General features: G+C 42.4%; 1 protein-coding gene across 1 annotated transcript in view; it reads right to left on the reverse strand.

Moving 5' to 3' along the window:
* The window catches only part of LOC139913341 (nucleolar protein 4-like), a 163,418-nt gene that overhangs the window by 117,916 nt on the left and 30,872 nt on the right, over window positions 1-14,630 (reverse strand). Inside the window, exons 2-3 of the mRNA XM_078288295.1 lie at window positions 11,460-11,612; window positions 5,711-5,822 (exon numbers count right to left, since the gene is read on the reverse strand). Of these exons, the coding sequence (XP_078144421.1) occupies window positions 5,711-5,822; window positions 11,460-11,612 (265 nt within the window). The remainder of the gene's footprint in view (window positions 1-5,710; window positions 5,823-11,459; window positions 11,613-14,630) is intronic.

Genomic DNA, 14,630 nt, shown 5'->3' on the forward strand with positions numbered 1-14,630 from the left:
GCTTTTACCACATTTAACTAATGGCTTTTTTTAGTGACTAGACCCTTTAGTGTTAAAGCTGTCTATCGTGTTGCCTTTGCAGAAAGCCGACACTAGAGGACCCTCTAGAGCTGGGGCAGAGCGAGAGAGACAGGGAGGGAGGAAGTGTGTGTGTGTGTGTGTGTGTGTGTGTGTGTGTGTGTGAGTTACACCATGTACTGCAGTACAGTTGTGTCACCCAGAGGTAAATACACCAGTATGGCAGCATTCAACCTTCACACAGCTGCAGCACATTTCCAAGACCCCGAAATCCATAGCACATCCATTTATTGGTTGGTTTGAAATGTCACACAAAGCTGGTAATATAAGCAGCGGTAAAATAAACAGGCACAGTCAAAACAAACCCCCAACTCTGACAGTATTAAAGGAATACAGGAATAACATTTTGAACTTTTGGACTCACAGTGCAATCATTTGGCTACAAAACACTTGGATTATTGTTTATTGCTTGTTTGGAGTCATTTTATGGTCATTTTTTGCCCTTTTTGGAACTCTAAAGCAGTGATTCTCAACCTTTTTCATATCAAGGACTCCTAATTTAGTCCACATTAGAGCCACAGACCCCCATTTGATGAGATTTTGTCTCTCGAACCCAAATCTGAGAATATTTTAATTGTTAGATATGATTTTGTCCAGAATCCCATGACTATCTGTATTATAGGCAGAGCGATAACAGAGAAACTATGATCAAAACAGTCATTCTTCTACATTCTCTAATTGCGTTAACTTCTTGTAAATGAAATAATGAAGTGAAGTTTAACAATTCATCAATTTGCTGGGGACCCCCTGGAACCCCCTCAAGGACCCCTGGTGGTCCCCGGACCCCACATTGAGAACCACTGCTCTAAAGAACCAGTTTCTGGCCACTGTTATGTGGATTTACAGACTTCACCAGTGTTTCGACTGACATGAGGGTGAGCAGACAATGAGCCTACTACTGCTATTACAACTATTGCTTTAAAGCCTCGCTCTACCCATTGAGCAACACAGATACACAACAATCTCCATCACTCTCTTCATCCCTCCACCTCTCAGTATCTCTCTCCTTCTCTTTTTCCATGTTTCCACCATTTCATCTCTCCATTTCAAGTCAAATTTATTTATGAGGGACTTTTAAAAAACAGGTTCACCACAGATCACTTCACTGCTTTACGCTGCTCTACACAGGAAAAAAACTAAAACAAGAGATAAAAAAGGGAAAGTACATCACACTCTATCACTCTCTCAATCTCTACTGACCAATCTCTCCGTCTCTCTCTTTCTCACCTCCACACCTCTGTCTCTCCCTCTCCTGTCAGTCATTTATCCACTGACCTAGTACAGGACGTGTCTAACGTCTGGAGCGTCTATGGAATGGACATGAGTACAGGGAACAAGATCAATACGGCTCAGCAAAATAGACAGGACTGTCATCATTGATCGGTGATTGATAGTCTTGTCCAGGGAAGAGAGAAAGAGAGAGAGTGTATGTATGGGGTGTGTGTGTGTGTGTGTGTGTGTGTGTGTGTGAGCTTATGTATGCTCCAGAGGGTGATAGACTGTGATAACTGATTGATTGTGACAAGAAGCTGCCATGTGTTTTCAGCTGGTTCTCAACATGCGGCTCTGGACCCTCCTGCTGCTCATGATGATGATAATCTTGGACGGATCCCAAGAAGGTTTTAAAAACGCGGAAAAATAAGAACAAATTACTGTATTCACTAATATTTGTTTTGGACACATTATTCTTGACAAATAACTAGTATCTGCAGCCTCTAGGCTTCAATAATTAACTGACAGGCTGATCGTTTAATGTCACAGCTCACTCTTCTTCGTGTGCAGACCGCAGCACAGTCTGAGTGAGAAGGAAATCTCTTTTTTTTGTAGGTTGTGAGCAATTAAATTTGAAAACTGTCGGTTTTTGAAGGAGGAAGCTTGAAGACGTCAAAGGAAAAGAGCTAACACGGACCTGCGAGGCTAAACGTTCACTAGACAGAGCATCGTCTCATGATCACACCTCTGCCACACGGATGGTGACAGGCGGCCTACAGCATCCTCATCAGCACTTTGTTCACCCCGCACCTTTGTCAGAGAACATAACGCAATGTGTTGAATAATATGTTAAATAAGCAATGTACTACACTAAGCATGTAACAAACCTAAAGCAAAGACATATGAAGCCACTTTTTCTCCACAAATAAGAAGATTGAAAAAATGCGTGTTCAATCTGCAGTGTTTCCTCCATTAGTTCGGTTCATTCGTCCAGGTGAGAACAGTGACCTTTGAACTCTGGTGGCACCAAATGACGGCACCGAGAGTCTCAGTCCTCTAATAAGGGAGTGAGTACACGGGCTGAGCCAGCTGCAGGAAACGTCCCCAAAACACAAGGGATTATGGGTATAAGGACACGGACTTTGACATGTGATAAAACCAAACTATGGCAAAAAATGCATCACACATACCAGTCAGAAACTTGAGTTAGTTAAATTGTAAAATGGGGATTCATACCCCCACACACACACACACACACACACACACACACACACACACAGCCTGCCCGCTGTCTATGTCAATTAAACATAGCCCCAGTCCACAGTGATTAACTGCATTTAATAATTCACAGCTGAACTTTAGTGGGAGTCACTTCAGCATAGCGATGGAGGGGGCTGGGGTTGTGTGTGTGTTTGTGTGTGTGTGTGTGTGTGTGTGTGTGTGTGTCGGGGAGGGGCCGAACCCCCACAGGGTAGGAAGGCAATTAGCTGCCCTATCTGAGTGGCATCCAGTGATGGCACAACATGCACACAGACACACACACAGACACACACACACAGTAATGACAGCCCTGACGCTCCAATATTGGTGTGTGTGTGTGTGTGTGTGTGTGTGTAATAAGCTCCAGACAGACGGAGTTACAGGGTGCTGATTGTTTGCTCGGCTCGGTTTCCAGCCCCAGCAGGGAGTCCTCACCGGCTTCAAATGGACTAATTTAGATCATCGGCGTCCTGTGGAAACCTCACATTTCCAATTTTGTCACTTTATGTGTGTTTGTAAGCGACACTGCCCACTTCTTGTAGACAACGTTTCATCACGGCCCAGGAAAACAAGCCAACCGACTGATATTGCATTGTAAAATATAAAAAATACACACACGGTCAGTTGAGAAATCACAAGGTTTTTCCTCAATTCCTGAAACCATTTTTAGACATTGAGGATTTTTGCTTTTTCTTTCCTTTTTAAATACAAGAACCTCCATGCGAGTTCATTATTAGCATTCAGGCTTTTTTTCTGGATTTGGATATCAATAAGGGCAAAATTTTGTTTTGAAAAGTACAACAGTTCTATGAGAATGGAAAAGGAAAGTGATGTTGCCTCTGCTTTTCCCGATTGTGTCCCTTTTTAAAAGAGCGGTGACTTTGAATGTCTCCGTTTGACCTTCCCTTCCTTCTCCTCTCTTTCATTTTATTCAGCTTTATTTTCTTCATGATCTCCGCCATGCTCTTTCCTGCAGGACTCTCATTCAAATGTCTTCATCCTTTTCTTCTATATCTACTTGTCTTTCTCACTCTCTGCAGACTCTTATTTCAAATTTCCTCCTCCACATCTATACTCCGCTCTCCATCTTTCTCCATCTCCTTTAAATCTCTCTCTCTCTCACACTCGCTCTCTTTCTCCCTCTCTCTCGAAATGAGCTCGTTTCCTGGGCCATTTTCTTTGTTAAAAGCCGTTAATTAGGCTAATTGAGGAGAGAGACAGGACACTCCAATGACTCCTCTCATTAATGAGGGACGAGGAGAGAGCTGGGGGGGAGGGGAGGGGGGGGGAAGGAGGGGGGCGATGGACGGAGGGTATAGGGATGGGTATGGAGGGAGGAGAATGAGGGACAAGGGATATAGGGATGGGACAGGAAGCTTGGAGCGGGGTAGAGGGGGATGATGGGAAGAAGAAATAGAAGAGGAGGCCGCAGAGCTGGAAGCAGGATGGAGGGATGGGGGGGTGGGGGTGGGGGTGGAGGGAAGGATGAAAGAAAGGATGGGGGAAGGAAAGGAGATCGGAAAAAGAGAAAGAGATGGACGTGCTGTAGGGGGGATGGAAGGATGGGTGGGCGACGATGGTGAGGAGGGAGGGAAGTGTGGAGGAGGGGAAGAGATGGGTGAGGGGGGGTGCCTTTAGGGTGCCAGCAGAAATAATGGGGGGGGGGGGGGGGGGGGGGTGGCAAAGGAGAGGATGGGGGGTTGAGGAGAGGAAAAAGAAGAATGGATGTCTGTGTTTTATAGCCAGAGAACCGGCAGCTCGTTATGAAAAACAATAGTTAATAGTAAAAAACTGTCTATTATCAAAATGTCTGTTGGTCATGAATGGTCCGCAGATTTGTTACTTATTTTCTGATTAATGACCATGCATTTGTTGAGATACTAACATTTCATTTTACATTATAACCATTTAGCTGATACAGTGATATATAGAGTGATATATAGAGTGACTAAACATGAGTCCAACCGTACAAAAAGCTTCAGTTCCTTCATTACAGACAATGCAAACCAGTAGTGAGGAGGTCAAGGGTCAGAGCCACAGCGCCCTCACAATAGCCCTGTTATAATAGAATGATTATGTAAAAACAAAGTGCTAGGAAAAATAAAATAAAAATACGAGTTAAGGAGGGGGGTAGAAGGGATTTGATTGGGTTCCTTGGGTGCTGGGATCTAAATGTTGCTATGGAAGCAAATTACTATGTTTCTTTTCAAGAAAAAATACATGAAGATCACCGGAATTGGTGTTACAACAGCAGCAAAAAGTATAGTTTAGTTTTAAAGCTACAAATTTTATGCAGCTATGCAACCTTTTCACATTAAATTAATAAACATGATATATTATGCATTATCAGGCCTAAATCCCTCGTTTGCCTGAAATTGGCTTTTCAAATATGTTCAGGACGTTTTTGGGCGTATACTATTTCCTGTGGGCATGTCTTATGGGCGTGGCCAGCGGTGAGCTGGTTGTGGCTATCAAGGTGAGGCTAGCGGCCGCACAGCAGGAAGTCACAGAAACAACAACAATGGAGGAAAGCAGGAAGAAAAGAAAGAAACAGCGCAGCTAAACGGTCAGAAACACGGTGAACATCAGCGTCAGATGGGCTGCGTTCTCTGTCTGCTTCTTCCGCAGCTGTGAGGCTTTACCTCAGCCTCAGGAGAGATGACAGCTCATCAAGATGACTGACAGGAGCTTGGGCAGGACCTCGACCAGATGAGGGGGAGGAGGCAATGTTTCCCATACACAAGTGAAACTTAAAATTCCATAATTCACTCCAAACTCGCATGCGTTTGTAATAATGGTATGTAAAAAGTAAGTTGACACTTTTTGTTGTTGGAGATGTGTGTAATGGAGGAACAGTGTCATGAAATCAAAGCTAATTTGAATTGACGTTTACTTTGCAACTTTTCCGTTTACTCTCCATTCCCCTGTGGAGCCACAAACACCTTTTTTGGAGATATTCTGACAAACTCACTGTTAGCAGCAAGAGGCAGCGGAGCTCGCTGTTTCAACCGACAGCTGACTCTGGAGCCAGTGTTGTCTGTGGGTCCAAGTACTACAGGGATGAAGAGACTCATTATGTATAGGTCAACTCATCCTTTCAGACTGAAAAGAAGATTTAAAAGTCCTGTTAAGACGGACAGTTTTTGCAGTGTCTCTGTACCTTTGTAGTCCTGTCCCGCGGTGCTGATGTGCATCCTCTTCTGACACTCTCCACAGCTCATCAGGAAGCGGGTCACCGCCTCCCGGGGCAGGAAGGCGTAGGTCTCCGCTATCTGAGAGAGAGACACCCACAGACACAGAGAAAACACAGAGAGAGAGAGAGGTTGTTCAAGTTATTCTCTCTATCGGGTGAAAGCAAAGACAAACAAAGCCCATTTGACCAGGATAATGTTGGTATCTGGAGACACAGTAAGGGAGGGGGGCACAGTTAATCCTGTATTATTTCATCTCACAAATTTAGTTTCCACAATTAATATTAGTAACTTGCATATGAGGAATATTGAAGCATTTCATTTGATTCAGAGTGTCTGCTGTAATTGAAAACAGTCAAGATGTTCATATAAGGTGCTAAAAGTGCAGTTAAATAATTTTGCTTTTCAAATCATCAAGACTAATGAATGTGATTAATAATCGTGACCACAATATGGAATAGCTGTAGCAATAACAAAATAATCAGGATGATCATTTTAGCCATAATTGTGCAGCCCAAGTGAGAGAAAGAAAGAAAGAAAGAAAGAAAGAAAGAAAGAAAGAAAGTCTGAGTAGCTGATACAGTGTGTTGAGCAGTGAACTGGAGTGGCTGTTGCAGCTGAAGTGAGAGAAAGTGTTCAAACTGTCCTGACTGCAGTCTGCAGCCTCCACAGCTCCACATCACACCACACAGCGGGCTGCTGGGTAATAATACACAACAGCTACAAAACACAAATTTGATTCAAATTGAAATACACAGCGGGTCGTTTCAGCCAGACGGTCCAACTGGTCAAGACACGTTCAAACCACGCTGGTAATTCCCATAATGCACGGCTAGCTGTGCTTTATTGGTTGCTATGCCAACTCTTATGGCAGCCAGGGAACTATGAAGTGATCTTTCTTGTTTTCCTCTCTTTTTTAGTCTTATATACTGTATGTACACTACTTTCAAGACTTCAGCCAATACACATGCATTGGTAACGGTCATATAAAAGCCATAATACCCTAGTATACCCTACAATACCCAAGTATGGCGATAATACATTCTTGGGTATTACTGCTATATTGAATTGCTGGGATCAAATATAATAATAATAATAATAAATAAAATAAAAATAAGATAAAAATTAAGATAAAAAGACAACATCACATATAAGCACATACGCAAGCAAATATGCATTCCTCATGTCAAAGCAGTGACACAAGTGGCCTCACAATCATATCAGGTTGAAGTGTTTTAGCGGCTCCATGGAGCCTGCAGCCAGATGTCTCCTGCTGGCCTCAGACAGACGGGGGTTTGTTGACACCAGAGGTGACAGGCGGCCTGTTGCTGTCTGCCAAGCACTCTGTCACAATGTCCACCGATGCGACACAGCTTGAGAAAAAAACAAGATTCTGTTTTCATTTTATTTCATTTTATCTTTTGTTTCTCGATCCTCTGGTATTGGATGGGGGTTCTGGTGATTTTTTTCTGTCCCAGAATCAGATTGAATCAATGTATTCTCATCCTCATCTTTATTCTCATCCTCCAGGCTCTTTGGTCCTCTTGACACGTGGACAGAGGATTATTTTGGGTGCTGAGTCATCGTGAATTAAAGGAAAACTCCACCCTGAGACACTTTTACACTGTTTTATATCAGCAATCTGATGTTCAGTGCATTTCACGAGTTATTTTGTGATGAAGTGCTGTCATTTACTTTTTTTTTTTTTTTGGTGTATCCACTTTCCCTCAACCTGCCTCGTCTACTTCTACTTCAGTTAGTGATTTCCTTCCCAGAATGCCTTTCGACAAGCCCCAGAGAAAGAGTGAACTTGTTGCATTCAGCTGTGGGTTTTAAATGTTGGTGGAGAGAGCGAGAGTGAGAGTGTAGTAAGAGCAAGAGAGCGAGTTTGTCTGGTTGAGAGACAGTGATAGTTGTGCCCCTTACTTAAACCCCAACCTGTCTCTCTGCTGCATTGCATTCTGGTCTCTCTCCTGCTCCTGTGGTGGAGAAACTGCTCTCTCTCCTCTTCTACGATGGATTTCTCCCTGTATGATTGTTGAACGTCTCTTGGTGCAAAATGGCGGCTCTAGAAAGAAGCCCTCGCTCTTTGATTCTGAGGGACTGACACCAAAACCTGACGTTTACCGCTGATGTTTTACATCCTGAAACATTTTCTCATATCAAACTCCACTGTAGCTGCTGGAAATATCTGGAGGTGACGTCACCTCGTCTACGATTGGCCAGTTATCCACGGGAAGATGCTTTGATGATGCTGAGGCTGCAGGGTTTATAAGTTTTTAGGGGTGTTTGAATGTGAATATGCATGAACCAAATATTTATTATGCAAGAGGGACAAAGCGAGATGGGGGACAAGAAGAGGGGAAGAGTGAAAAATAGCAAGCGAAGGGGGTTGAGGGGGCGGGGGGGCGGGTGCTGTGTCATGGGTGGGTAAAGGAGAGACAAATGTCACCCACAGCCTTTGGTGACACCCTCACACCCAAGGCTCTGTTGTTTGGCATGTGGGATGGTTAGCTGGCACACAGCGTTTTATAAGAGCACACACACACACACACACACACACACACACTACATAGACAATCTGGCACACCAAACCACCAAATCTGGGTGAAACAGTAGCAGTCAGGCCTATATTTTCAATATTTAAAAAAGACAAAAAATGAAGAAGATGATGGTGACAACAATGGAGAAGAAGAAGAGGGGGGAAAAGAAGCAGAAATAGAGGATGCAGCAGAAGATGATGATGATGATGATAAAGACGAAGAGGAGGAAAATGAAAAAGAAAAAGAAGATGATGGTGATGACAACAATGGAGAAGAAGAAGAGGGGGGAAAAGAAGCAGAAGCAGAGGATGCAGCAGAAGAAGATGATGACGACAAAGAGGAAGAGGAGGAAAATTATAATAAGCGAGAGAAGTAGCAGAAAAAGAATAAAATTAAGAAAAATAGAAGAAGAATTTGAACAAATAGAATCTCATTTGGCACAACTCTCAGGAGTTGTGCCAACTGTGGTGGCTGAAAGTTTTCCGTAGGAGAGGAAGGTGCAGTGCCTCCGTTTCACCAAAAGAGGGCAGTGTGACCAACTGAGACGACACAACAGCTCAGGTCAGTTCAGTCAGTTCAGTCAGTTCAGAGGGTGAACTGTCTCCAAAAAAGGTTTTATATTACTGCATCATCAGTAAATGAACTGGCGTTTAAAGTTCTCTTTTGAAGAGAAGAAATTTCATGTGAATGGCCACCGATTGTGTGAAGCACACACACACACACACACACACACACACGTCACCCTTTGTCTGTACAAAACAGTACATCCTGTCCTTTTCTTCTTCTCTCTTTCTCAATCCCAGAAATGAATAGCATTGAGTTTGTGAGTTTGTGTGTGTGTGTGTGTGTGTGTGTGTGTGTGTGTGTGTGTGTGTGTGTGTGTGTGTGTAGGTCAGTCTCCTGTCACCATCCAATATCCTCCTCCACACCTTCCACCTTGAGCGAGAAGCTTTTTTTCACACACAAAGAGTGAGAGAAAATGTTCTCAAGTCACAGAACAGGAGAGGAGAGGAGAGGAGGAGAGAGAGAGGAGAGGAAGAGGAAGAAGAGGCGATGATAAAAGGAAAAAAAAAAAAAGAAAAAAAAAAGGAAAGTCTTAAGTAACGGTGAAGCTGAATGAACATAGCCTACTTTCACAGACTACCAAATGAATAGATTCTGTGACCTACAAAAATGGTTTTATTTCAAAAATTAATTTACTGGAGGTGGAAATCATCACACCCTCTCTGTCTCTCTCGCTCTCTCTCTCTCTCTCTCTCTCTCTCTCACACACACACACACACCAAATATAGGCTACTACTATTGCAAGATTTCCAAATACAATTGAAGACTTTTATTCCAAAATGAGATATTGGGAAAAATCTTTGGAAACTGTTTGGGGAAACAAGCGACACTTCCTCTACAATATAATTCTAACTAATGATGTCACTTTTTAAAAAGGACAGTAAATAACTAAAAGTCTGTGGTTGGTACTGTCATAACCCTCTTACAGACTGGATCCTCCATATTTAAGACTTTAAATGACGACCATCAGGTAATTTTTTTTCTTGCCAAATGAATCTACAGTGTTTTGGAAATCAATCTTCTATTTCTCTTTGGAAAAGAGCGACATGCAAATGTCTTTCTCACCATCAGCCAGCCGGTTCAGTTTCAGGAAGATTCAGACTGAGAAAGTGAGTATATTTGAGCTGAAACTGAAACTGGACCAGCGAGACAACGGCTGTTAAAAGGACAACACCGCCGTTTCTTTTTTTTTTTCACAGACGCTAAAAGAGGAATGAAGACTGAGAGAAGAGGAAGAGAGAGAGAGAGAGAGAGAGAGGGAGGATACAATGTGTTGGGCAACAGAAAAGCACAAGTTATGAAAGAGAGAATACATACTGTATAGTAGAGGTGTGAGAGAGAAAGAGACAGATGAGTAATAATGAAAACCATAGGGGTGAAAAACAAAAAGGAGGAAGAGAGAAAGTAAGAATGAAAGAAGCAGAGTAAGAATAACGAGCGATGGAAGAAGACAGAGAAACAGAAAGAGTCTGAGGTTGAGGGAAAGTAGAAAGCAGATGTGTGGTGAGGTGTTGAGGAGGTTTTGGATTTCACTCTTAAGTTACGATTCGTCACTTCGTGTTCCTGTCAGTGACCGAACCAGACAGCAGAAATTAATGTGGCAAATAAGACAAATCTACAGAGTCTCCATCAGGAGAGGCTGGGACGCTCTTCTCTGTTGCTGCTTTGAGATTTAGGACGTTTCTTTTTACATAAACATCTTGACTCTAATGCAGCTTTAACCCCTACCGCCCCCGCCACCGGGTCCATCATTACGAACGCAGGTCGCACGGCCAAGCTTCGTTCAAACCCACAGAACTTTATTTTAAATTCTAGTCAAGATAACAAGTTTTCCAAAGACGCCAAATGTGTCATGCTGAATTACAGGGAAATGTGTATAACATGATGCACAAACATCTAGAGTTTTTCCATTTGATGTAATGGTGCAGCCATAAAAACATGGCGTCTTGTATTTGAATATTTCATTCAATATAAGCAGCTAGAGCTTCAAGAAAGAGTTGGAACGAGCAGATAAAGAATATGGACGTGATGTTGTTGTACAGTTAGCAAAAAAAAATGTCTAACTTTGAAGCTACTTAAGGGGAAATTTAAGGGTAAAGTCAGCTAAAGTCAGTCTGACTTTAACCTGACTTTCTCCTTAAATGTCCCCTTAAGTAGCTTCAAAAACTCTATTTTCCTATATTGTACAACAATGTCACATACATATTCTGTATCTGCTCGTTCCAACGCTTCACTGAAGCTACAGCTGCTTAAATTGAGGGAAATGAAAATAGAAAAAAATCTAGATGTTTGTGCATCATTTTATACACATTTCCCTGTAATTCAGTCTGACATGTTTGGTATCTTTGGAAACCTTAGGATCTTGACTAGAATTTAAAATGAAGTTTTGTGGGTTTGAACAAAACTTGGCCGCACAACATGAGTTTGTAATGATGGACCCGCTGGTTGGACCGGCAGGGTAGAAGAGGAATTATTAAAGAAGAGTTTGTAAGCCTTGAGGCAGATAGAGATAGTACAAAAGGGGATGCAATGCATTATTAGGATGGTATTCCTAATATTTTGTGCACTTAATATACACATTTTACTTCCAAGGTAATGTAAACGTGCTCACAGCTTTGTAGGTCTTCTTCTGGCCAGCGTGTTTGGGTGCTTTGCCGGGGTCGGCGCTGATCTCCACGTGCATCGCATAGATGATGTCGAAGAAATCCTCCACCACCGCCACGCGCTTCAGGGACGAGTCGCCACCAGAAACACTGTCCACACACTGCAGAGAGAGAGAGAGAGAGAGAGAGAGAGAGAGAGAGAGAGAGAGAGAGAGAGAGAGAGAGAGAGAGAGAGAGAGAGAGAGAGAGAGAGAGAGACTTTTACTCTTGATGATCTTTAATGAAACATCTTGGCAACAAGACCAGGGGAAAACAACCAAAAACACCCGAACACCTCACAGACTCCCACACCCACCCAGGATCTGCAGGCTCTAAAATGCCAAATTTGAGACCGTCTTAATGCTACCTGGAGTTGAATTTAAAACCAATTTAAAAACCAGAATAAATAAAACAAAACTGACAAAACCAGTCTATGTCTGATTGAACATAGCTAAAGAAAATTCTGAAACTATAAATGAGGGACATGAAGTTTAATTGTGTTTAGTAAAGCAGATGTGATGCAGATTGTTCTACTAACTCTGTTCTGTATTAATCTAAGAGTGGACATGCAGCGCAAAGAAACCTGTCATTACATGGTGAAAAAAATAAAACCGCCTAGTAACTGTATTTATGCCTTAAGTTTAGCAAACTTATTTTAAGACTAACTTTATTAGGACCAGATAAGATACACACACACACACACACACACACACAAGAACAACAAAACAGAATATACCAAAAAAAATACAGTGTCAGTAGCCAACGAAAGCACCATTTATTGAAATGCATACACAGAGAGAGAGAAAGAGAAAGAGAGAGGGAGAGAGAGAGAGAGAGACTGAGAGAGAGAGAGAGAGACACAGAGAGAGAGAGTTAACATTATGAATGTATTTACCGTCACTGTTCTGCAGGAAACTCATATTTCTAATAATATTTCTTTGCTGTTACTGAAGTGACACGAGCTCTCACAAGTAGAAAGTGAAGACTTTCTTTTCAAAATGAAATCTCCACTGTGGGAAGAAATGACTCCTATTCTTACAAAATGATTGCTAACAAAAAGCACATTACTGGTTGCTGTTTAAGTTATGAGTCATCTGAAGACCTCGGCTTACAAAGTGGCTTTATGAGGATGGACTCATCTGTGTTTCTGAAATATTTTCTGAGGAATTTCAGGCAGCAAAAATCTTCCCAAACTGGATATAATCGGCATTATCATTATTTTTTTTCTTTTCCAAGGACTCCTGGCTCGTAAAAGCTTCCCAAACTTCCCCTAGGGGATCAGTAAAGTGCAATCTAATCTTATCTTATAATTATTTATATTTTAATTTAAACTGACACAACTAAACAACATAACACAATAAACAAGTGAAGAAGGAAAAAAGGATGAAACATTCATGATTAAATACATAAAAACTATGTAAAGGATGAAAAGAAAAAAAAATGAGGTTGAGTATTTTGAGTGTAAAATGTTTTAATGCAGGTAAATGCAAGAAAAACAAAGACGGCCAAATACAATAGACATTTAATCTGAAATTGTTGCCTTCTGAGATCAGAGAGCTGATGGATACAGATCACATTAAAGATGAATAACTATGGCTACAATCCTAATCCAGATTATTTTGCCAAATATTGTGATCACACTATTTAGTCCTGATGATTTGAGGAACAAAATTAGGATGCACTTTTGGCATCTTAGATAAACATCTCCACTATTTTCAGCTACAGCAGATGTTCAAAATTTAATGACGTGTCAATATTGCCAAAATGCAAATATTTGATGATTATTAATTATGGAAACCGATATGGTGATATATATAATTACATAACTGTGCAGCCCTAAATAACACACTGCCTTCTCCAAGTACCTATTTATCTAGTGTGCAGAACAACCAGCGTGCCAGAGTTCTCTCTCTCTCTCTCTCTGTCTCTCACACACTCACTCACACACACACACACACACACACACACACACACACCGCAGGGAATACCAGGAAGTCTTGGGAACATCCCTTTTTTCCCACAAGGCCGTGGGAGAGCCAGGTGTGCTTTTGGGAAGCAAAGAGAGAGTCTGAAGGGTGGGAAAACTCATTCTGTTTGTGTGCGTGTGTGTGTGTGTGTGTGTGTGTGTGTGTGTGTGTGTGTGTGTGTGTGTTGGGGGGGCCAAAGGAGAAAGACAGAAAGAGAGACAAAGAGACAGAGAGGAAGTGACAGAGCGAAAGAGAGAGAAAGCAATAGAAAGACAACAAGAGAGAGAGAGAAAGAGAGAGAGTAATAGAAAGAGAGAGAGAAAGAGAGAGAGAGAAAAAGAGAGAGAGAGAGAGAGAGAGAGAGAGAGAGAGAGAGAGAGAGTGGCAAAAGAGAGCGAGGTAGGAAGATGAGGAGGAGCAGGGAGGGGGGTGGAGGAAGAGGAAGACTGATGGAGGGATGAATAAGGTAGAGAGAGGGAGGAGGGGTTCCCTACCGGCCCACAGAGCTCAACATGTCTCTCTGGATGACAACAGGTGGTGGAAGAACACACACACACACACACACACACACACAGATCCTCCCCGACCGCAAGCCGGCCGCACATGGTAAAGCCTGCTGCTGCCATGGTAACCAATGGGGGGCTGACCTCACGGGGCAGGTGAGGGTGTGTGCGTGTGTGTACGGGGGGGATGAGGGTAGCTGGTGGGAAAAAGGGCCTGTGACACATACACACACACACACATACACACACACAAACAAATAGTTTAAGTTCATTGGATAAACGCAAAAGAAAAACACTTCAAAAAGTAGAAATAGATGGAAGTAAAGACTGAAGCCTATGGAATATTCAATAAAAAATGAGAGGGGAGAACAATGCCATTCAAACTCTGGTGGCACCAAATAACGGCACCAAGACGCCTGAAAATGTGAGTCTCAGTCCTCCAACAAGAGAACTGTGGTGCAGTTCGTTAGGAGGGTGAACGTAATCCAACCAACTACAGGAAACCACCCCAAAACACAAGGGATTATGGGTATGAGGAGGCCAGCAGTTCGTCACGCCGTGAAATGTTTTCTATTGAATATACCAGAAAAACACCTCAAAAAGTACACACAGATGGAGTTTCCCCCCGTTAGCTGGGATGATGTGACATGAACCGAGGAAACACCTGATC

This window comes from Centroberyx gerrardi, chromosome 14 (assembly GCF_048128805.1).
Source record: "Centroberyx gerrardi isolate f3 chromosome 14, fCenGer3.hap1.cur.20231027, whole genome shotgun sequence".
Taxonomy (NCBI): domain Eukaryota; kingdom Metazoa; phylum Chordata; class Actinopteri; order Beryciformes; family Berycidae; genus Centroberyx; species Centroberyx gerrardi.